This window comes from Bos indicus, chromosome 15, assembly GCF_029378745.1.
Source record: "Bos indicus isolate NIAB-ARS_2022 breed Sahiwal x Tharparkar chromosome 15, NIAB-ARS_B.indTharparkar_mat_pri_1.0, whole genome shotgun sequence".
Lineage (NCBI taxonomy): Eukaryota > Metazoa > Chordata > Mammalia > Artiodactyla > Bovidae > Bos > Bos indicus.
Genome location: NC_091774.1, coordinates 40,372,152 through 40,395,395, shown reverse-complemented (window position 1 = coordinate 40,395,395; position 23,244 = coordinate 40,372,152). Strand labels below are relative to the sequence as shown.

The 23,244-nt window shown below is 44.1% G+C and overlaps 1 protein-coding gene across 11 annotated transcripts in view; it reads left to right on the top strand.

The window, feature by feature from the left end:
• TEAD1 (TEA domain transcription factor 1) overlaps positions 1-23,244 on the top strand; it is a 274,193-nt gene that overhangs the window by 14,079 nt on the left and 236,870 nt on the right. For 2 of the 11 annotated variants that reach the window (XM_070803653.1, XM_070803652.1), the window contains exon 1: positions 3,287-4,075. The exons of 6 other annotated variants lie outside the window; for them this stretch is intronic. In XM_070803653.1, coding sequence (XP_070659754.1) covers positions 4,055-4,075 — 21 coding nt within the window. In that variant the 5' untranslated portion in view covers positions 3,287-4,054. Of the gene's footprint in view, positions 1-3,284; positions 4,076-23,244 lie in introns of those variants that run through there. 3 more of the 11 variants (XM_070803650.1, XM_070803655.1, XM_070803654.1) reach the window with 3 other exon arrangements.

Genomic DNA, 23,244 nt, shown 5'->3' with positions numbered 1-23,244 from the left:
GAAGATACTGCAGCCTACTTTTGAGCTGAGCTGTAGATTAAAGAGATAAAATGTTAGAGCCTTAGGCCGAAAGGTCCTGGAGGGGTTGTTATCTGAGTCATCCCCAAACTCCCCACCCAAATCGGGGTTTTGTGGAGGAGGAGCCATACTGCTGAGTTCACTCCACAGCTCAGTTGTTCTCACTCTTTGATTTATGCTAATTCCCAGGCCACCCTGGGAGAATTTGGATAAGAAAGGAAGGCTGACAGGCCAGGTTCTGTCTTGAGCCCATTCTTCAACATTACCTTATTTAAACCTGAGAGCTTTATTTGTGGTTGAAGAAAGTGAATCTCAGAGAGGGTTAGTAACTTGCCCAAGGTAACGCAGCCAGATGAACAGGGCCAAAATTTGATGTCAGTTCCTAGATCCCACGGACTCCACAGCTTTCAGGCTAACAAAAGACTGCATATTAAGCACTTGTGGCATTTGTTAAGATAGATTGTGACACTGAAACAGAAGTAGACTTGCACTCTTCTGGTGTATTTGTGCAGAGTACTTAATGCTTTATTTTGTTTTGTGTTCTTGATGGCCCATTTAACCCATGTTTTCAAAACAAACATGTAAATGTTGGGTGTGACCCACTCCAGCCTTTACTCGGGGATCCCCCGGCTCCTCATGTTGAGAGCGGGCAAGATTCTCTTCTCCCTTTTAGTGTCAGTCTTCAAAGCCTGGGGGTGGGATGAGGGGAGAAGGGCGGAACCTCTCCCCTGGCTCCCTGGGCTTTTGTTGTTCAGTCTCTGTCGTGTCTGACTCTTTGTGGTCCCATGGTCTGCAGCAAACCAGGCTGGCCTTCACCATCTCCCTGAGCTTGCTCAGACTCGTGTCCATTGAATCAGTGATGCCATCCAAATATTTCATCCTCTGTCGACCCCTGCTTCAGCATCAGGCCTTCCAGTGAATATTCTGGGTTGATTTCCTTGTTGGGGACATGGAGGGAGAAGCAGGTCTGGTTTGGAGCTCTGGGCCTGGACCTGCCAGTTTATCTGGTTTTTCTTTGGAATGTGCTCTGCAGTTGAGCTGCAGAAGCTGGCCTGCAGGCAGAGATGGTTAGCCCCCTCTACCACCCTGGAAGCCTGGATGTGGAAATACCCTCATGCTAGGGGTAGAGTTGCTAGGTAGATGACCTTGACTTGACCCCTTGATAGTGGGATTGCTTGGGAACATGGGAGATACAGGTGAATCTCTCCCCTCCCCACCCAGGTGACCAGCTGGAAACTATGTCTTAGCCTGTGGAATGTGATGGACAGTGGCAGGGGCAGGAGGGCAAAGGGAGTTAACCGCTCTGTTCAGTTGTTGTTGTTCAGTCGCTAAGTTGGGCCCGACTCATTGCAACCCCATGAGCTGCAGCATGCCAGGCTTCCCTGTCCTTCACTGCTTCCCAGAGTTTGCTCAAACTCATGTCTATTGAGTCGGTGACGCCATCCAACCGTCTCATTGTCTGTTGTCCCCCTTCTCCTCTTGCGTTCAATCTTTCCCAGCATCAGGGTCTTTTTCGAATGAGTCGGCTCTTCCTATCAGGTGGCCAAAGTATTGGAGGTTCAGTTTCAGCATCAGTCCTTGCAGTTAATATTCTGGGTTGATTTCCTTTAGAATTGACTAGTTTGGATCTCCTTCCAGTCCATGGAGTCCAAGCAGTCCAAGCCCTTAATAAATCAGGTCTCTGAAATAGATAATAAGGACTTTGAAATGGGATTGCCAGTGGGGTTGCTACCCATCTTTGATATCTTGGTTGGCTTTTAGTCCAAGGTTATGGGATGGTTATGGGATGGTTGATACTGTCTTACTTTTGTTCACCTAATTCTGGTGACTCTGAATTAGACTAAATTCTGGGCTAAAAGGGGTCGGGGCCACTGATGGCCAGGACTTGTGCTCCAGTCTTCCCCTCCTTCCCTGTACTGGTTTGCCCACTTCTTACAGCTGTCGTATACCCAGTGCCTTTTGGGTACTTCTGCTCTTGGCTATTTTGGTGTTTCCCTGACTTGGTGTAGATCTCACTAGCACTTTATATATTTTGCAACATAGCCTAAAAGCATGGCTTTGAAGTCAGACCCAGTCCCAGTTATGCTTATTGGCTATACGGTCTTGGGGAAGATGATTTAATCTCTCTGGGCCTCTGTCTCTTTATCTGAAAAATGAAAATATTAAGATAAAGTGAAGTATGACAGAGTATGACGAACAGCCCACAGTGGGCTTCTCCACGGGTCGTCCCAACCCATACTGATGTTTCCTGCTTCCTCTGCCCTCCAGTCCCTGGTCCAAGACCTGAGGGTTTTGTCCCATCCAGAACACCAGTCTGACAGGCGCTCATTTATTTGCTTTTCCATCTTCCTCCTCTGGGTTTAGTTTTAAGCTTTTTTCCAGCTTCTCTTCGAGCTGGATTTCCTGCTCTGTTTTTCTCTCTTCAGACAGTTTCCCTTTTGCTTTCATATTTTCACACACGCACACAGAGACACAAAACATGCTGTCCAGTTTTTTGACCCTTTCTCTTCTGCTGTTATCATTTTGAAATCTAAAAGAGACTGCCCCTTCAGTTTCCTAGGTTTCACCAAAAATGGTCAGCGGCAGAGCACCACTTCTTGATTTTGCTGTCTTCTTGCATTGAGAGCATTGGATCTCTTGGCTTAGAGTGTTACTGGCACTCTTAAGAGTTACTGTTTTGAAAAGGCTTAACTCATTCTGATTCTTACTACGTTTATGAATTTGTGGAATTACACACATTTCTTCCACTTACTATTTGCTTCTGGGCAACCTCTTTATTCTTTTTGAACCCCAGTTTCTCACTTGTAAAATGGACATGCTAGTGCCTTTCTCATGGGTTATAGTGAGAGTTAGCTGAGGGTTTGCATGTTGCCTGGCAGAATGTACCATTAAAGTTATCTGCTGATTATAGTTATGGCTGTGATTACCATCACCTGGTGGCTAAGAATTAAGAGTGCCAAGTATCTCTTCCTTTCTCTTAACTTGAAGGAAAAAGACAGGAACAGTATCTTATTATTTTTATTATTTTAGACTTTCACAATTTTTATTGTGCAAACTTGAGTAGAGGGCAGTGAACCACCCTGGACCATCATCGCTTAGCAACAGTTTTCAACCCCTGGCCATTCTTGTTTCTTTCAAATCCCAGCATCCTCTCCCACATATTATTTTGAAACAATCCCAAAATGTCAGACCATGTTATTTGTGAAGTTTTCAGTATATATTTTAAAAATTATGACTTTTAAAGAAAGACCAACTGTTGGTGTTTAAGAAACACCACTTCCTGGTGCTCTAGTAGCTGATACTCCACAGTCCCACTGCAGTGGGCCTGGGTTCGATTTCTCTTTAGGGAACTGGATCCCACATGCCACAGTGAAGACCCAGCATGGTCAAATAAATTAAAAGAAAAACAAAAACAAAACTGCAATATCATCACACTAACATTTTAATCCTGATTACTTAATATAAAATGTCTAGTGAGGCTGTAAATTTCCTGTTCGACTCATCAGTGTTTTCTTATGGTTGGTTTGTTTAAATCAGGGTCCAGACAGAATTGAAGGTTATCTTTAGTTGTTCTGTTTCTTAAAACTCTTTAAAGATTGTGTCTCTCTTTTTTCACTCTTTACAGGTGATTTGTTAGAAAAGCCTTGTTTCTCTTGTAGAGTTTCTCTCATTCTGGAATATGCAGTTGCATTCTCTTGGTGGTGTTTATCCTGCTCCACTGTCCTCAGTCTCTCCTATAAATGGGAATTTAGACCTAGAAACTTGATCTGTTTCAGGTTCAAGGTTTTGGGGTTTTTGTTTTGTTTTTTTATGACAGGAATATTTCATAACTAGTAATCTGCCAGGAGGCACATGATGTCCAGTTGTCTCTTTCTTTGTGAGGTTAGACACTGATTTATGACCTGTGCCTGTATCTGTTGTTTCACACCGGCTTCGTAAACTGATCATATTCCAGTTCTCTTGTTCCTACTTCATTTATTAGCCAAGATTCTCTCATGGAAACGTTCTGTCATCAGTTGTTTGGTTAACCTGGCATATGGTTGCACAGAAAAAGCAGGTACGTGGTTTTCTTTTTTTGTTTCTTTTAATATCATTATGCAGTTGTAGATTTTAAATTATTGGATGCTTTGACTCCATTGTAGTTTCCTCTTGCATGCATGATGATATTGTTGGGGTCAGTTTACAGCCCCCTTGGACTGTAGCCCACCAGGCTCCTCTGTCCATGAGATTCTCCAGGCAGGAGTACTGGGGTGGGTTGCCATGCCCTCCTCCAGGGGATCTTCCTGATGCAGGGATTGAACCCACGTCTCCTGCATTGCAGGCAGATTCTTTACTGCTGAGCCACTGGGGAAGCCCAGTTTCCTCTTACTGATGTTCGCATTATAGAGTCTTTGGGCCAGGGGAGTATCTTTAGTTGGCTTCTGTGTCCTTTTGATGTGACCCTTACAGTTTTAGGTAGCAGCTTCCTTGCTGTCCCGTGTCTTCTTGTGTATTCTTGGATTTAGAGTGAACCAAATTCTGCAGAACTTTGATTCCTTTTGGTAGGAAATGCTATTTCAGAGCTACATCTTGGGTAGGGTCTCTATTACCCCCTAACCCCCTTCAGAAATGGATCCCACCTACTGTGTCAACTTTTTGATTCATGGTAAAATCTTTCTTTGCACATTTATCTCATGCTTGGCTCCTTTGGCTCTCATTCTACATTTCTGTGCTTGGGCTTGTCATCTTGTCCTTTTCTCCCTTAAGAAAAAGACCAAACTGAAAAATTCCCCCAGGCCAGTTCATGGTTTGACTCTCATGTTGAAGGCCAGAGCTCACATTAATTTAGGCTTCACAGAAGACTTTTAATCATTGCCTTCAGTCCTATCTCCCTGATGGTTTGTTCTGCACCTTGTTTAAATAACCAGAAGGTGAGAGATTCCTTGTCTTATTACTACTCTGAGCCATTCAGACTGCAGGCTATATTTTGATGATATTGTTGGGGTCGATTTTACATGCCTGTGTTTGAATAAATGCTTGTTGAATTAAGTTTTGTACTTTTCTTTTCTGAAATGTTTAAAATAGAATATATTTAATCTCTCACTCATTTAAAGAATTTATCACTAATACATTATTTTTATGAGCTAAAAAATTTTAAAGCTCTGTAATTTTAGGCAGATTTGTTTATTGGAGTCCTAGATGGAACACAGCTATTGTTGGAATAGCTGCCATTGTCGGAATACAGTAGTAAACCTTTAAGTCTAAAATGAGTGTTTTTTTGTTTCATGAGTCTCCTGTTAGACTTATTTTTAGTAATTTCTATCTTTCTATCTGGCATTTCTATGTTTTCGTAATTCTATCTGTAATTCCATTACTAATTTAGTAATTTCTCTCTGGCATTTTGGAAATTGTTTGATGCCCAACGCTGGTGCAGCGCAGAACATGCGCTTTGGCTGGGAAAAAAGAAATCTCATTTTTAAATACATCTACAGTGCTCTCTTCAGAGGTTCCATTTAGGCCTGGAGTTTCAGCTTCAGTAATACTTTTTTTGTTGGTGGCAAAACAAAGCCGAATGCATTCACAGTGCAGCCAACACAACCTCACAGCAAAGTGACTAGCACTGAAATTATCATCATTCATGACATCCTAGGAAATTAACCAGCATCCTGTCCTGTGAAATTTTGGATACTCATTTAACATCTCGCCCCATCACAACCCCTTCCCACCTTCCCCCTCCTTCACCCCCCACCCACTCTCTGCCCCCCCGCCCTCCCCTTTTTTTAAAGCACCAAGCTTCATTTAATGGTTCATCTGTATTAAGTACAGTAGAGTAGGGGCTTATTCCCTTCCTCTTCCTCCAGGGGTACACAGAGAGGGCGAGGGGTCTTGTAATTCACAGGCAGGCCTCCATGCCCTGAGGTTAAACTGGTTTCACAAAGGGAATTTTCTTTATGGTCCTGTGGCTTCCTAACACAGTGGAGGCTTCAGGAGGCAAGTGGTAAAAGCTACCAAAGAAAAAGCTGGACTGGAGCCACTGACGTCATGTCAGTAAATCTGCTGGAGGAGCCCAGCTGGGTAGTGCCTGCCAGGCAGCCCTTGCACTTTGGCCTTGCCTGGTCAACTGGTCTTACTGCTTCTTCCATCCCCGCACCCTCCCCTTCCCCCACAGCATTCTATCCCCCCACCCCCTCATCCCTTTCTCCCATTTTTGTTTTTTTTTCCCCTCTTCCCTCTGTGTGACTGGGCAACTGGACTTGTGTTGAAACCTGAAATTGTTTGAAAGCCACCCCTGAAACTCATCCTGATCTTAATGCCCTTAGGGGAAGGACCGGGGCAGGGAAAACCCAAGGGCTGATGGGCCAGGAAGGCTTGAAAGCCTTTCCTTAAGTGGGACTTTTTTTTTCCAATTATTTATTTGCCTGCACCAGGTCTTAGTCGCGGCCTATGGAATCTTTAGTTGCAGCATGCGGGATCTAGTTTCCTGACCAGGGCTCATACCCGGGCCCCCTGCTTTAGGAGTGTGGAATCTTAGCCACTAGGGAAGTCCCTGTAGGGGAACTTCTTGATGATGAATGAATCTATAGGGACTTCATGGGGAGCAGTCAGAGGTACCAACTCCCGACAACTTTGAGAGCGGTTTGCTTTTCAGGGGGGGTGTGTGTGTGTGTGTGTGTGTGTGTGTGTGTCTAGTGGAGGAAAGAGAAGTCTGGTCAGAGGATGGGTGGAAATACTGAGTTGCAGTCTTCCTGTAATGGATGATTTAAGAGAATGAGTTCCACCATGAGCCCTTTATTACCTATTACTCACTGGTCAGCTAACCCTGAACTCTCCCTGGTTTGCAGTTGTAACAGTTAAATCTAGAACTACATGCTGCTTTCCGACTTTGGTTTTTTCGAGTCACCGCTCCAGATGCGCCTAAATTAAAATATTGCCGTGCTAAATCTATTTTTACATCTAGGAGAATGACATCTAAAAATAAACCTTATCCCACCTGTTTTTCACTTTTGGGAAGTTTGGCTTCCCAAGACTTGTGCTACCAAGTCACAGCCCACAGATCAGGCTTTTGATCACAGCTTCCAATATCAAGTCCACATTCTGCTTTTCCTGCTGTGGGTGTGATATTTTCATTGTTTCATTAGCCATTGTCCTCCTGTTTATTTTGCTATGAATATATTCATTTGTAAATAAGGGTGAAGCATGGGTTCAGAGTGGTTTTGAAGTTCCTGAGTCTTAGGGTCAGAAACATATTAAAAGTAGTATCTTATCCATGAATCATTAGATGAGTCAGTTCCTGAAACCACTACAAGCCTCATAGTTCTTGGCTACAAGCAAAAGCAGGAAATCCAGGCTTCAATAACTTCCTTTCCCAGTCCTGGCTATAGTCGAGTTGGTGGTTAGGTTCTGCTGCCTGCCTTTATAAAGCGGTAGGAAGATATATGTCTGAGGAACAAAGACACTCGAGTCAATTTACTGAAAGTGTTTATTATTTGTGGTCTTGCTGTGAATGTCAGGCTGCATTGGCATACCCTGCCCTGCACAGCTCAGGCCAGGCAAGGCGGCTGGCTGGTCCAACAAGAAGACCCCACAAATGCACGGGGAATGTTTCAGGGAGCTTTAGTTAGGGTCCAGTGAGTCCTCAGACCTGAGGGCATGCAAGCAGACGTTAGGGGCAGAAAGCTCTGGAGTCCATATGTATAGCTGAGTATCCACTGCCTTTGTTTTGTTTGCCTTGTCGGGAGACAGAACAGAGAGGAAGGGAGGGGAGAACACGCGAGTGCCAGCCCGCCCAGCTCTAGCCCGGCTCTTGATCTTGCTTGCAGTTTACTTCCTTCTGTACAGGGTTTTTTTTTTTTTTTTCTTTTAATTCCTTTTACAGTGTTTCAGGCCAGTCTTACTGACTTCAAAATCAATTTGATAACTCTTTTATTAAGTAGTGTAAAAAGTACGGGAGAAATGTGAAATGCTGCCTCCCAAAGTCATGGGTCTCTGTGCTCTGTGTTCTGTGTTTATTTATTCTCTTATGAGCAGCTTCCCCTCCTCTGCCTTGTCAAGTGGGCACAGACTCTGGTGTCTCTCTGTGCTTTTATGCTTTGCTTGTGAGTTTATGGACTTTTCCCGTCTTAAAAAAAAAAATCAAAGTGAGTGTGATGCATTTTCATTTATCAACGCTAATGTTCTTCCCCGATGTTAATTGGTGTTGCCTAGCTAGGGGGATTTGAGAAAGTGGGACTGAAACTAGACTTTTTTCTGCCAGTTTTACATGGAATCATTGGAAGCTCTGATAGGAGTCTAAAAATAGAGTGGATAGACAAATCTTATGAAAAAGATGAGGAAAGAGAAAAAAAAATGAAACCGTGAGCAGTCACTTTTTGGTGCCATCTTTTAACTTGAGCTTGTTTCCAATTCATAGCTGGCAATAGCTCAAAAAGGTCAAACTCTATTTCAGCCTTTATAAAGGCTAAAGTAAAAGGAAATGCAAAAGTTTGCCTGCCTTCTTAATGAAGCCTGGCTGATTCAGAGCACAGCCAGGCTGGTGGGTGCCACTTTGTTCTTACTTGTCATTTGTATTTTGTGTTTGGGTAATTCTCTCTTCAACTTCAGTCTGAGTTAAGAGGTTCTGATGAGCTTTTGAGCAAGTTGGACTCGTTTTGATTTCAGAGGTTAGACTGAAAGTCATAATATCTGACTTTGGTTTTCCAAATTTCAGGCTTGTCCAAAAAACCCCCTTAGTCCTAGGTGAGTCTGTTAGGAAACCACTGGAAATATATTTCTCTTATTAATGTGTGAAGAGTAACTGTCTAAACTTGGAAGAGATTTTTTCCTTATGTTGTGAGAAATACAAATCCAATTATTTTTATTTGTCCTACATTGATCTGAGAGTTAACTTCTTTTTAATGTAGCTTTCAGGATGGGAGTGCAGACTGAAGCTTGAATTGCTTACCATCTCTGGACCAAGTTGTTCAGGGCCAGGGATTGATTCATTAATTAAAATCAATGTAAATGGATTTGTAAGCCTCCTGTAACAGATTATCTTATTAGCAACCACACAGAGCAGCCCATGATCTGGGAGGAATGTGTTTGTTGCCCTAGGTGCAATAGACCCCCCACTGATGGACTCTTTGGGTCTACTTTATGAGAAACCCAGAGGCTTTTGTAAGGAAAGAGCCTTGCTTAACCTTTACAGTGAACAAATTCTTCCTGTGAAAAATGATTTTTAGTATGCCTGCCCCAGAAGGCTTTAGTTCCGTGTGTGTGTTTTTCTACCATGACTGCTTCTCTCCCCCACCTTTACAGTCATGATTCAAGGACACTTCCGTGTATTGGCCAGGTTCGGCCCGTTTCCAGGCAAGATTCCCGCCAAAAACCCTGCTCTAAAGAGAAAAGGAGAAACCAGAAATAAATTCCTTTTTGATAACAACAAAGTGCTTTCTTTCCTCCGACTCAAGCGACCAACAGGCAAAGTACAAAGAAGACATTTATCTGTTATTTGAGGATCTGGCTTTACAGCTGTGCTTCCTTGGAGTGATGATAAGACAAGATGGTACCTTTGGAGAACCTTGTGGTTTTAACAAAAGTCAAAGTTCATGAAGCCGTTGTCATTTCTATTGTTTTTTGTAATTGCGCTGGACAGGTAGATATCCTCTATCCTTAGAGCAGCTCTCCCACCTCTTCTCTGCTGTCTGGATCAAAGGGGGATGTCTTACCCAAGCTGAGTTGAATTCTGTCTCCTGAATATTTTGGGATTGAGACAACAATCCTAGTTGGTCTTTGACGCTCACCCTACAATTCTGGGAAAAGTTAACAGAGGAGTCGCTGTGTGACCCATGGGTATACAGAAGCATGGAATGAAAACTGCTCTGCAGAGAGGAAAGAACAAAGTGGTTCTACAGAGGAGGAGATGAGAGATCTTGGGAATAGTCTCATTTCCGGATGGTTTTCCATTTCCTGGTTTCCATTTCCCATGAGGGCTGGCTGCAGTTCCTGATTCGGGGTCATTTGATAGACCCCTTGTCCTTATAATGAACCCACGTTCCCCTACTCTTATGTGTTTTTTTTTTTTTTCCTTAGGTTAGTGGGAGTGGGTTTCTGTTAATTGAAACCAAATGGCCGACTAGTTTGCTGGGAAACAAGTCCTGTGTAGTGCTCTGGAGAGGCCCTCCTCAAGAGTGATAGCGCATGGCTTCTGCTTGGTCTGCAAGGCAGGGCTGCTGCCCTGGACCCAGTTTTCTAGTTTGGATTCTGTTTTGAGGGAACTAACTAGGTCAAAACAATAAGGGTTACCCTCCAGGGAACCTGTGTTTTAGACTGGAACATTTCAAGGCCTTATGTAGGCCTTTCTGCTGGCTGGTTTGCCACTCAGATTTAGGTAATGCAGCAGCTTGATTGAAATGTGGCAGGTAAGGAATTTTCCCAGTCATACCCCGGGGCACTGAGGAGTTCTGGGTGGTTGAGCACCTGGAAAGAGGCAGGCCAGGTGTGTCATTAGACCTGGGTGCCCTGCCTGGTGGTGCCACCCCTTCCTTCCTCCCCTCCCATTGCTGATCAATGTGGAAAGCATGCGCTCGGTGCCCTTTGGCAGATGCTTGGTGATGATAAATCCAGTGTGTATATCGTGCACGTGTGTCAAGCTCCCTCTGTCAGAGAACTTTCCAGGTTCAATGGATTTTATTAGCAAATGGATCAAATAGCACACGCCTCTCTTAAGACCAATAAGATGTGTGTGTGCCCCTGGGGGTGGTGTAGAGACAGAAGGCCTGCTTTACCGGCTCTTCCCCAGGCTGGGGGGCTGTGGGGGTGGCAGTGTAAATGGACAGGAAGAAGGCTCAGGTGAGACTTCACTTTCAGAAATAACAAAGGAGAAGTTGTTGAAGGGGAGAGGATTTGTTTTGGAAAACCCTTACCAGGTGGATTAGGAGACATGTAGTATTTGTTGGCATCTTTTTTAAATTTGAAGCCATTTTTCGTTCAGGCTTGATACGACATGTTCTACCTGTGGGTCTTTTTTGTTTTTTCTTTTATTTAACTGAGAAAGTTTGGAGACTTCTTCCTTTTTTTTTTTTGATGTGTAGTTGATGTATAATATATAAGTTACAGGTATATAAGAGTGATTCACAATTTTTAAAGGTTATATGTCATTTATAGTTATTATAAAATATTGGCTATGTTCTCTGTATTGTGCTATATATCCTTGTAGCTTATTTTATACATGATATTGATGGTTTGTTCCTCTTAATCCTCTTCTCCTATATTGCCACTACCCCTTGCCTCTTTTTGCCGGTAACCACTAATTTGTTGTCTATATCAGTGAGTCTGTTTCTTTTCTGTTATATTTACTAGTTTGTCGTATTTTTTAGATTCCACATATAAATGAGATCATACAGTATTTGTCTGTTTCTGTCTGACTTACTTCACTCCAGGTCCATTCATGTTGTTGCAAATGGCAAAGTTTTATTCTCTTTATGGTTGTGTAGTGTTCCACTGTGGGCTTCCCTGTAGCTCAGCGGTAAAGAACCCACCTGCCAATGCAGGAGAAGCAGGTTTGATCCCTGGGTCAGGAAGATCCCCTGGAAAAGGAATTGGCTACCCATTCCAGTATTCTTACCTGGAAAGTCCCATGGACAGAGGAGCCTGGTAGGCTGCAGTTCATGGGGTCATGAAGAGTTGGACACGGCTGAGCAACTTCACTTTCACTTTTCACTTTCATGCATTGGAGAAGGAAATGGCAACTCACTCCAGTGTTCTTGCCTGGAGAATCCCAGGGACAGCGGAGCCTGGTGCGCTGCCATCTATGGGGTTGCACAGAGTCGGACACGACAGAAGCGATTTAGCAGCAGCAGCAGTATTCCATTGTGGGCTTCCCTGTAGCTCAGCAGTAAAGAACCCACCTGCCAATGTAGAAGAAGCAGCTTTGATCCCTGGGTCAGGAAGATCCCCTGGAAAAGGAATTGGCTACCCTCTTCAGTATTCTTGCTGGGGAAATCCCATGGACAGAGGAGTCTAACGGGCTACTGTCCATGGGGTTGCAGAGTTGGACATGACTTAGCGAGTAAATAACAACTACCATAACAGTATTCCATTGTATGTGTGTACACACACACACACACACACACACACACACACACACACCATCTTCTTTAACCATTCATCTTTTGGACTCTTAGGTTGCTTCCATATCTTGCCAATTGTAAATAATGCTGCTATGAACATTGGGGTAAGTTTATCTTTTTCAATTAGTTTTTTTTCAGATGTATGCCCAGGAGTGGAATTGCTGGGGTGACAGAGGATGAGATGGTTGGATGGCATTACTGATTCAATAGACATGAGTTTGAGCAAACTCTGGGAGACAGTGAAGAACAGGAAAGCCTGGCGTGCTGCAGTTCATGGGGGTTGCAAAGACTCAGACATGACTTAGCGACTGAACAACAATGGTAGTTCTGTTGTTCTGTTTTCAGTTTTCATGTTCTACAAGTTTTGTTCATAGTGTTTAGTTTGTATATTTAGAAAGTGGAAACCTGGAGAATGTTTTTTCTTTTTTTTTTCTTCTATAAATTGAGAAGAGGTGGGAAAGGGGGACAACGTAGATATTTATTGGGACATGGACATGAGGGGTTCAGACCGAGACACGTATGTTCCCTATGTCACATACCTAATAAAAAGCATCTAAATTTTACATGATACTTTACAGTTTAAACAGTTCTTTCAATAGCATAACTTACTTAAACCCTTATAACCACTTGGTTTGTGTAAGTGAGGAAATGCAGTCTGAGAGATCAGGAGGCTAACCTAGACTCACACAGCCAGTAGTGGTTAAACAGTGACTGGGTGAGCCGTCACCAGGATGCCGCTTAATGCTTGTGGGCCTCCCCTGCTGTGTTCCCTCACCTTTGTCAGCCTCTATTGTAACAGGAGAATATGTGAGGATAAGGCTGCAGTGAGGTGATGTGAGCACGGGGTTGAGGGGGCTAAGAGTGGGAAAGCAGTGGTTTTAAACTACAAGTTCAGACAGGTCTCTGCAGTATTCAGAGCTCAGAAAGAGCAGGAAAGGAAAGGACTCACAATCTTGTCCACTGGACTTCAAACTAGGCTGAATACCTTTGTCACCTCAGGAGTTAGAAAAAAAACGACTCCATTTTTTTTTTTTTCCTTTTTTAAATGCGTAAGACATTTCCCCAGTAATTTCAGAGACAGCCTTTTGCATGCAAATGGAAAACCTAGAAACCGTAAAGGAAAAGTTGATAAATCTGATGTAAAATTAATTTCTGCATGGAAAGTTATGTAACAGGAAATGACAAACTGGGAATGAATGTATGCAATTCCCCCCATATAATGTTCTGGTCACATTCCACCAGTTTGGGTATAGCAGTGTCTCCGTTTTAGATCATTTTGGTTAGTTTTTTTTTCAACAAGGGAAAATAAAATATTGTTGCAGAGAACTTTGGACTTATATTCTGAAATCCCTTACTGAAATTCACATCACCTGTTTATTAAACCCTTTCATTTTGGATACAAATACCCAACTTGTGGGCTTACCAACGGTAAAGAATCCACCTGCCAAAGCAGGAGACGCAAGAGACATGGGTTTGCTCCCTGGGCCAGGAAGATCTCCTGGAGCAGGCAGTGGCAACCCACTTCAGTATTCTTGCCTGGAAAATTCCAAGGACAGAGGAGCCTGGAGGGCTACGACTGAGTGAGCATGCATGCACACAACTTGTGAGCACCTTGTGGACAGGATTAGAATCCTCCTTCATTTTTGTAACTCTTAACATCTAGTTGCTTGATGAAAGCTCGAGTAGTGAGAGAAAAACCAAACTCTACCATGTATTTTAAAATTGTTAGAAAGGTGACATTTTATGTGTAGAGTGCAGTGGGAATCAGTTTTGCATATGTTTTAGTTTCTGCTGGCTTTCTTAAAAGCCACACTGATCTTAAAAAACTTTCCCTTCTATGATGGAAGAATTTCTAGAAATTGTATTTCTTGACTCACATTTACTTTCCCCTCACTCTGAAATGAGAAGTGTGGGATATTTGGATGGCGTTGGTCAGTCATTTTAAACACTGCTGCTTTGGCTCTCTAGTTTGTGATTTCAGGTCTATATTTGGAATAAATTGAAACTCCAGTGCTCTTGGAGGCCTTTAACACATTTGCTGCCAAGGGGCTTGGTTTTGTAGATTTTATTTAGTTCAGTTGATTGTTTTCAAAATAATTTTTCTTGAAGAAACAATCACAGTATCTCCACTGGTTGATTCTGTGGTCATCTCCTTGAGCTCCATTCGAGATGAATTGAGAAAAAGCAAGTCTGTCTCTTAACACATCTTTGCTATATAATCCACCTTTTGAGCAACAAACCATGGCGCTTCCCCATGATGACCCTGTTGTCCACCCCTTTTGAATTTGTGTTTGCTTCTTCATGTGGACAGTGTACACTGTTTGAAGAGTGTGTGTAAGCCCGTTGTGTTTTCTTTAATAAAACTGCATTTATCCTTGTGTAGACAGATTGTGTTCTCTGAGTCTAAATTCTTAGAGAACACTGGGAGCTGTTTACTTAGATCTTTTTTCTTTCTTTAAATAAAGCGCTTCCTCTAGTTTATCAACTTTAAAACTGTTAAAAGTCAGCTGGAAAAGTTGGTTGCAGGGAAAAGGCCTTATTCTGAAGTGGTATGAATTCAGTAACTGTATTTTGGAGGGAAGGCCTTTTATGTCCCCATAAGCCATGTCAGACAAAACAAAACTATAAAATAAGATACAGGCTAAGGTCATAAACCTAAATTAGACCCTTTTTTTTGATCTGGTAAGTCAGGTTTTGAGGAATGAGGGAGGCTTGAATCCATGTGGTGTTGCTCTGTTAAAACACTTCACTGAGTTAGGGGCACAGTTGAGTAATTGGAGCAGATTGTGGATTCTCATTGTCTTTGGGCTTCAAAAAATGGGGAGAAATTTCAATTCACTTTATGCCAGGGTCTGTGTTGGGTGGTGGGTATCCAGAGAAGGAGGAGGACCATAGACTAGTTAAAGGAACTTTGAGGAACTCCAGAGTAGAGGGAGGGAGAGAGTTGTGTTAAGGGGGACTATTCCAGTCTTCTGTGATGAATGGTGTGATGGGGAGGCGTGGGGTCTGCTGGAGAAGAGACATGGGGCTGGGGCTTCTGAGTTCCTTCCAAAGGTACAATAAAGAGAACTTACATAGGGAATGTGAGCTGCTGATCTCTATGGCTTCCTGGACTATGTGGACTACCCTTAACATGAAAAAGATGAGTTTCTGTAAGAAATCCTATCCAACAAGTGACAAGATAATGCAGGAAATATAAACAAACACTTGGCTATAATGGAAGACCAACTTGCTGGAGGGCTGCCTGCTGCAACCTTGGGGGCTGGTCTTCTTGTCCCCATCTCTGGCTGACTCCAGAACTCTTCTTTTGATCTGCTTCAGATCAGATCAGATCAGTCGCTCGGTCGTGTCCGACTCTTTGCGACCCCATGAATCGCAGCACGCCAGGCCTCCCTGTCCATCACCAACTCCCGGAGTTCACTCAGACTCACGTCCATCGAGTCAGTGATGCCATCCAGCCATCTCATCCTCTGTCATCCCCTTCTCCTCCTGCCCCCAATCCCTCCCAGCATCAGAGTCTTTTCCAGTGAGTCAACTCTTCGGATGAAGTAGCCAAAGTACTGGAGTTTCAGCTTTAGCATCATTCCTTCCAAAGAAATCCCAGGGCTGATCTCCTTCAGAATGGACTGGTTGGATCTCCTTGCAGTCCAAGGGACTCTCAAGAGTCTTCTCCAACACCACAGTTCAAAAGCATCAATTCTTGGGCGCTCAGCCTTCTTCACAGTCCAACTCTCACATCCATACATGACCATGGGAAAAACCATAGCCTTGACTAGACGAACCTTTGTTGGCAAAGTAATGTCTCTGCTTTTGAACATGCTATCTAGGTTGGTCATAACTTTCCTTCCAAGGAGTAAGCGTCTTTTAATTTTGTGGCTGCAGTCACCATCTGCTTACAGGCTTTATAATCAGAGAGCTGGAGGAGATAGAGCCACCTGGTTTTTCCATGGGTTTCTTTTATCCCCAGGGCACCCCATAATGGTGAATTCTGCTGTCAGCACTGGGGCCTGTCCCATGAACCAAACCCTGGGCGGGGTGTCTGGGAGGCAGGCAGTTCCAGATGTCACTGGTGCCACCTTGCAGCTGTGCAGGGCAAGGATGTTGGAATTGATCCTCAGTCTTACTCTGGGAACGTCATGGACAAGGTTCAGCAGAGTATCTCTTTTTCTTTGGGCTCCTTCCCTAGCCTGGTCCCTCATCACAACTCCCATCTGTACAGTTCGGTGGCCAAGTCCCCTGTCGTTTTTACTCCTCTTAATGATGCTGAGTGTAGAAAGGGTAAGGAATGTTGACTCCGTCTTAGAGATGGAAGATTTGAGGCTCAGAGAAGTGCAAGGGTATGTAAGGATCAGAGTCCAGCACAGTGTAGTCCTCTGAGTCTTTGCCAAGTGCTTTTATGGCTGAGCAGCCCCTCCAGCAGCACTTCTTTTCTCCCAGGCTGCAAGCCTTTCCTCCCGCTCCGAGTTCTCTTCTGTCTCAGACCGGTTACTTCCTTTCCATCCCCCTTAAAGCTGCTCCCATCCTCTCTTGTCTGGATTACTCTAGTCATCTCGGAGATGATCTCCCAACTTCTGGGTGTCTCATGTGGTCACCGTCATTATCCAGTGATAACTTCTGTAGAAGTTTTTATTGGGGAACATTATTCTTACTGCTTTGTAAATTCATTTAGTGTCATAATTCTCTGAATTAGATAGTATTGTCATCCCCATCTAATAGATGAGGAAGTAAGTAGAGGCACACAGAAATTAAAAACCTTGTCCAGAGTTACACACCCAGTAGGTGTCAGGGCTGGCTGGCCCCAGTGGCCCTTAGCCACTATGGCTGATCCTGGATTCTTGTTGCTCAGAAGCTTCCTCTTCCCTGCGTCGCTCATCACTCAGTCCAGAATCTCATTCTCCTGGGCCTGGTAGATGAGGCCCCCGCCGTGTGATTTCAGTATATCTTTCTAGCCTGGTGTCCTGCAGTGTGTCCTTCCAACAAATTGGATTTTCCTCATATCCCATAGGGGCTTCCCTGGTGACTCAGATGGTAGAGAATCTGCCTGCAATGCAGGAGACCCAGGTTCGAGGCCTGGGTCAGGAAGATCCCCTGGAGAAGGGAGTGGCAACTCACTCCAATATTCTCGCCTGGGGAATTCCATGGACAGAGGAGCCTGGCGGGCTACAGTTCATGGGGTTACAAAGAGACAGACAGGACTGAGCGACTAACACTTTCACTTTCATATCACATACAGGCTTTAGTCATGCTGTCCCTCTACCAGAAAAGCTTCCCTTGGCAGAGAAGCCTCTGCCACCCACGCTGTTTGTGACATGGTGCTCACTGGGATTTCCATGCCCAGTCCAGAGGGCATCACCTGGCACCCTGGTTTGTAGGGCTCAAAGAAAGAGGAGCACCTTCTCCATCTGTCTTGTCTGTAAACCTCCTCCATTTCTCTGTGGATACTTCCTTCAGGAAGTCTCTTCCTTCTATACCAGAAGAAACCTTTACTTCCTTTGGCCCATCAATGCTTTAATCGCACTTTGCCCATCCAGCATGTTTTACTGGCTTTTGTAGGTTTTCAGGGTTCAGGATGTGGCTTGCACAGCCTTATGATCTCCATGGTACTTTGCATATAATAGACATTCAGAATGTATCTGCAGAGTGAGTGAATTTCGGGCCCCTGGGATTCAGTTACTGCATCCCTTGGAGAGCTGGGTGAGCAGTGTCCAGTGCGGTTTACCTGCAAGAGCAGCTGTGTATTGCATGGGCTCTGGGTTCTGCTCTTTATTGAATTTCTTCCCTCTTACAGCCAAGATCCTTCCCCTTTATTTCAAACCCAGTATAATGCAAATTTGTACAGCCATCTTATAAGCAAATTGGCTAAAACCCCAGGTATCCTGGAAGTCCAGTGACCTCGGACGTGCTTTTTAAAAACTGCATGGGTTTTAGTGCATGGAAAGAGTTATGTTAGAGGAACTCGACTCCTGCCAAGTTAGAGACATGTATTATATTTATCTTCTATTCTGGCTGAGTCGGCATTGTGGTTGGTTTGTTTGGGGAGCTCCCCTCCATGTACCTAGACCAGAGGAAGATGATGTATGTATTGGCCAAGCCTCCCGCTAAGCACAGGGAGGGTGCAGTGTGACCACTTGGTTTGGTATGTGGAATTTGCTGGAGGAGCAGCTCTTTGCACTTCATAGATGATTGAGGTGTCTGAGACCAGACGACCCAAATCATACTAATCCTGCTGATGAGAAAGTCTTGCTGCTCCCTTGCAGCCTCCTGGCCAGCCACTCCCACCCACTGTTCCTCGGTTTCAGCCACACTCGACTGTCTCTTCTGGCTGCATGCCTTCACTTCCTCCTGCATCTACTGGGATATGTTCTTGCTGTCGTTCAGCCAGTGCTTCTCTCTAAAGAGAAGAATATGCAGCATTTCACAGAAGCCTTCTCGACTCCTGCAGGTTAATACAACTAAGGCTTCTTTCCCTTCTCTAGTTCCCCATCGCCTCCCCTACTTTGCCTTAGCATTGATTGCATTGCCCTCTATATCTTGGACCTACTCCATTCTCTCCCTCTGAGTCCCTTGAGGGCAGGAACTGAATCTTATCTGTGTATCCTGCCTGGTACACAGAAGCTCAGAGCGTGCTTGCACAAATCAAAGTATTTGGATGTTATAGTCATAGTTAGCATTTGCCAACTGCTCTACCTGTTTGGTTAACAGAGGTGAGTTCTGGTGGTTGATAGTCACTCATTTTGGGTGTCTTCAGGTTACTTTTAAGGGTATGGAGGAATGCTCCAAAATAAAATATAATTAAGTGTATGTTAATGAAAACATACCCACGCATATGGCTTGTGAAGTAGACCTCCAGTGGATGTCTGTGCGATGACTGAGTTAACGCACAAGTGAGTGGATGAATGGAATGAGCCTCTGTCCTCTGGGAATGGGGAAAGGGTGGGAAGGGAGATAGGGGCTGCAATCTTCACTGCTCTCGAAGCTGCACACGTTGCTCAGCTTGAAGGCTGAGGCAAGAGCTGAGCTGACAGAAACTCCCCCAGAACCCACATTTCTTCTTTCTCATCATTTCTGTTTTTGAGAACCAGCAGCTCTTGAGTATCACCTCGCATGTTCCTAGATCCCAAGGTTTTACCCTGTTCTTCAGAGTCCTAGAGTCCTACCACCAGATCTCAACATGGAACATGCACTGCAGCACCCGTCTTCACCTCACAGTCCTCCGTGACTGTGACTGATATCACTGTGGAGTGATGCATGTGGAGAAGGACCGAATGCTCCCCCTGGTTAGTGAAATACCGGGGCTGGGTGACTCCTGCTCTTAGGATGCGCCCCAGTGGAAGTGTGAATGGTGGCGGTTGTCAAAATTTTGCCTGCATCTGTATATGTTTATCTAGGCAAACATGAGAAAAACCAGTTTTTTTCCACACTTCTGACACACACACAAGTGAAGAAAATTTCATCTTCTATTGTGAGAACAATGGTAGCAAAAATTGCCAAAGGTTGGTTTGTATACAGCTGTTACCAAAAGTTGTGTGTTGTAAATATATACAAAATTCTACTTATTCAGTAGATAGCATTTTAGAATGATGCTGTACATGTAATATACAGTGTGGACCTTATTCTACGACATTGTCTTTTTATTTTTATTAGTTACTTGTAATGACATGGGTAATAATTCTTAGAAGTTTACTTCTTCATGCTGCAGTTTGTTGACCGCTCAGGGAAAGGTTGAGCTCCAGATAATTCAGATGAGGCAATAAATCACTTTTTTACATTTGTTGACGAAATCCATTACCTAAATCTCTCAAATATAATTTGGTACCCTCGCCTGTATCTTGCTGAAACTTTTACAATAAATTGAATGAGCTCCATTAGGCAATATGGGTTTGTGTTCTCACTGTGCGTATTTACAAAGGCTGGTATAGGGTGTCAGTGATGAAATCGAAACTTAGTTTGAACTTAGTGTGCGAAATGAAATAAATTTGACTCTTGAAATTTTGCATAAATATCTGTCAGAGCCTGGTACCAAGCATCTGGAGATTTTCAGAGCTGACCTCAGAGAACGTTGAATTATGTTCCAGGATACGTTTTAACAGTGCTTTCCTCCACAAATAAAAGCCTGAATTAGTCAGTGAAACCACTCTTCAGCTCCCTCCAAACTGAACATTTCCCAGTAAGACATGTAATCCAATTTGAAATAAAAATTTCCTATTGTCCTAAGTTTAGGCTTCTGGTTTAATTGTATGGATTCCTGAAGCTGTAAGGAAAAGGTTAAATAGGTATCACTTGAATTATTTTTGAATCAGGATTTTGTATTCCTGATTTATATTCCTTTATATTTTCTATATTCTAGGAAAAATAAAAGGGAAATATATTAGATGCTTTATTTGGAATTAAACTTACAATCATGAGAGCAGCCTCACTGTGTTTATAATAAATAATTACTATAAGAAATTCAAATACCACTTTTTGCCTATGTTATATTTTGGGGGAGTATGTAAATTTTCCTTTGACAGAGGGTGATTCTGCTGTTAAAAACCATTACCATGATGGAGTTCCCTGGTGGTACTGTGGATAAGAATCTGCCTGCCAAAGCAGGGAACACGGGTTCGATCCCTAGCCCAGGAAGATTCCAACTTGCCACATAGCAACTAAGTCCATGCACTACAACTGCTGAGTTTGTGCTCTGGAGCCTACGCTCCACAACGAGAGAAGCCACCACAATGAGAAGCTCTTGTACTGCTGCAAAGAGTAGCCCCTGCTTGCTGCAACTAAAGAAAGCCTGCACGCAGCAACAGTGACCCAGTGCGGCCGAAAATAAATAAATTAAAAATTAAACCAAACAAAACATCGCCATATTTTTAAAGCTGACAGTGGAGCTTCAGGGCAGCAGCCTGCTGTGCTGAATGAGAAACTTGTCATTGAACCCCTTTCCTCCTGGCTCCATCTAGGACCCTCAAGATCCTCTGGGGTGGCTGGACCAGATGTGACACTCTCCATGCACGTGCTCCTGCAGTTCCTGAACGCTCCAGGCTCCAGTGGGAGGGGCAGCCTGGCTGACCCCAGTGGAATCATGGTGGTCACAGCCATGTCTCCTGACACTCCCCAGGACAGTCCTCTTTTCTCAGAGAAGAGCAGGTGTCAGCCCCATTTTATGCTGATGGGAAAGCTAAGCTGAGCAAGGGCCTATAAGATTGGCCCAAGGTTGTCCCTGGACCCTGACCCCAACACTCTTTTTCACCAGGTGATTCCACACTTGCAGATCTCCCTAGCTGTGCCCAGGAGGAGAGTTGTCATTTATAAAACCTGTTAGCTCCAAATTGTTGGCTAGTTGGAGATTTTTCAAAAAGCTTAAGAAAGGGAAAGCAATAACAACATTTGCAACACAACACTTTTTTTTTTTTTTTTAGCAGTAACATGCCAGCAGAAGACTTGTTTACTTGCGGTACTGTCCTTGTGTGCCTGGATGTGCCTCTTGTTTTCTGTGGAGGAGACCAGTTGATGTGTTCTTTCGAAAACACTGGACCCGAGACCTTAGGATCACCCTTCCACTCCTCCTCACGCTTTTTCCTTTGGCGGCCAACCAGCTGCCTGCCTCTGTGTGTCAAAGATGAAATCCCTCCCCTCAAGGTTGTGCTGGAGCTGTCTGCAAGCCATTTTAAGGCACACGTTCAGTGTAGTGATGACTCTTGAATGAATATTCTGTGCCCCAGAATATTTCTGTGATTCTTCGCTGTCAGCTTAAACGGAAGTCACTAGACAGAAGCATGTTTCCTAAGGATCACAGTTGTATCACGAACACCCACAGGAGAGTTCACCGCTCAGAGCAACAGGGCGATGAAGGCTGAAGAACCCCATTGTAATATACTTTTAGAATGTGCCTACTGTTGTGTTTGTCTCAGCTGTCAGCTTCTCTCCCTCTGGCAGGGGCCCCTTCTCTACTTTAGAGCCATAAGTGGTCCCCTCCAGCCATGTATGCTGCGGGAAGCAGACATTAAGCAGGTTGGAATTGCAAATACATTAAGAACAAATTTCCCTGGTGACTCAGACAGTAAAGAATCTGCCTCTAATGCAGGAGACACAAGTTCAATCCCTGGGGTTGGGTAGATCCGCTGGGGAAGGGAATGGCTACCCATTCCAGTATTCTGGCCTGGAGAGTTCCATGGATGCTCCTGGAGAGGAGCCTGGTAGGCTGCAGTCCATGGGGTTGCAAAGAGTTGAAGGGAACTAAACAATTAACACTTTCTAAGAACAAACAGAGCAGAGTAATCACCTTAGTGATGTAACTAATCTTGGGGAGGTCGCCTGTGAGTGAAGCATAACTGCTGTGGCAGTTCCCAGAATCCCTTAGAGAACAAGAATAATTGAAGGGGATATCCATTCAGTACATAAAGGATTGTACCTGCTAACCCCGACCTTCCACATCCTCCCGCCCCCAACCCCCTCCCCCGTGCAATCACAGGCCTGTTCTCTGTGTCTGTGACTGTGTTTCTGTCTCATAGGTAGGTCCGTTCGTGTTGTACTTTAGATTCCACACGTGAGTGTGAGGAATCCCTGAGAAATTCTGTGCATGCGTGTGTGCTCAGTTGTGTCGACTCTGCAGCCTCGTGGACTGTACGCCAGGCTCCTCTGTCCATGGGATTCTCTAGTAGGCAAGAATACTGGAGTGGGTTACCATTTCCTACTTGAGGGGATCTTCCCGACCCAGGGATCAAACCCAGGTCTCTTGTGTCTCCTGTGTTAGCAGGCAGATTCTTTACTACTGGCACCACCTGATTCCACATGTAAGTGATGTCATAAGGTATTTGTCTTTCTCTTTCCAACTACTTCACTTTATGATCATCCCTAGTTGCATCCATGTTGCTGCAACTGGCATTGTTTCATTCTTTTATGACTAATATTCCCTTGTATATGTGTACCACATCTTTATCCATTCATCTGTCAGTGGACATTTAAGTTGTTTCCAAGTCTTGGCTACTATGAATAGTGCTGTATGAACACAGAGGTGGATGTATCTTTCTGGATTAGAGTTTTGTCTGAATATATGCCCAGAAGTGGGATTGCTGGTTGGTTGTTCAGTTGCTAAGTCATGTCCGACTCTGTGACCCCATGGACTGCAGCACACCAGGCTTCCCTGTCCTTCACT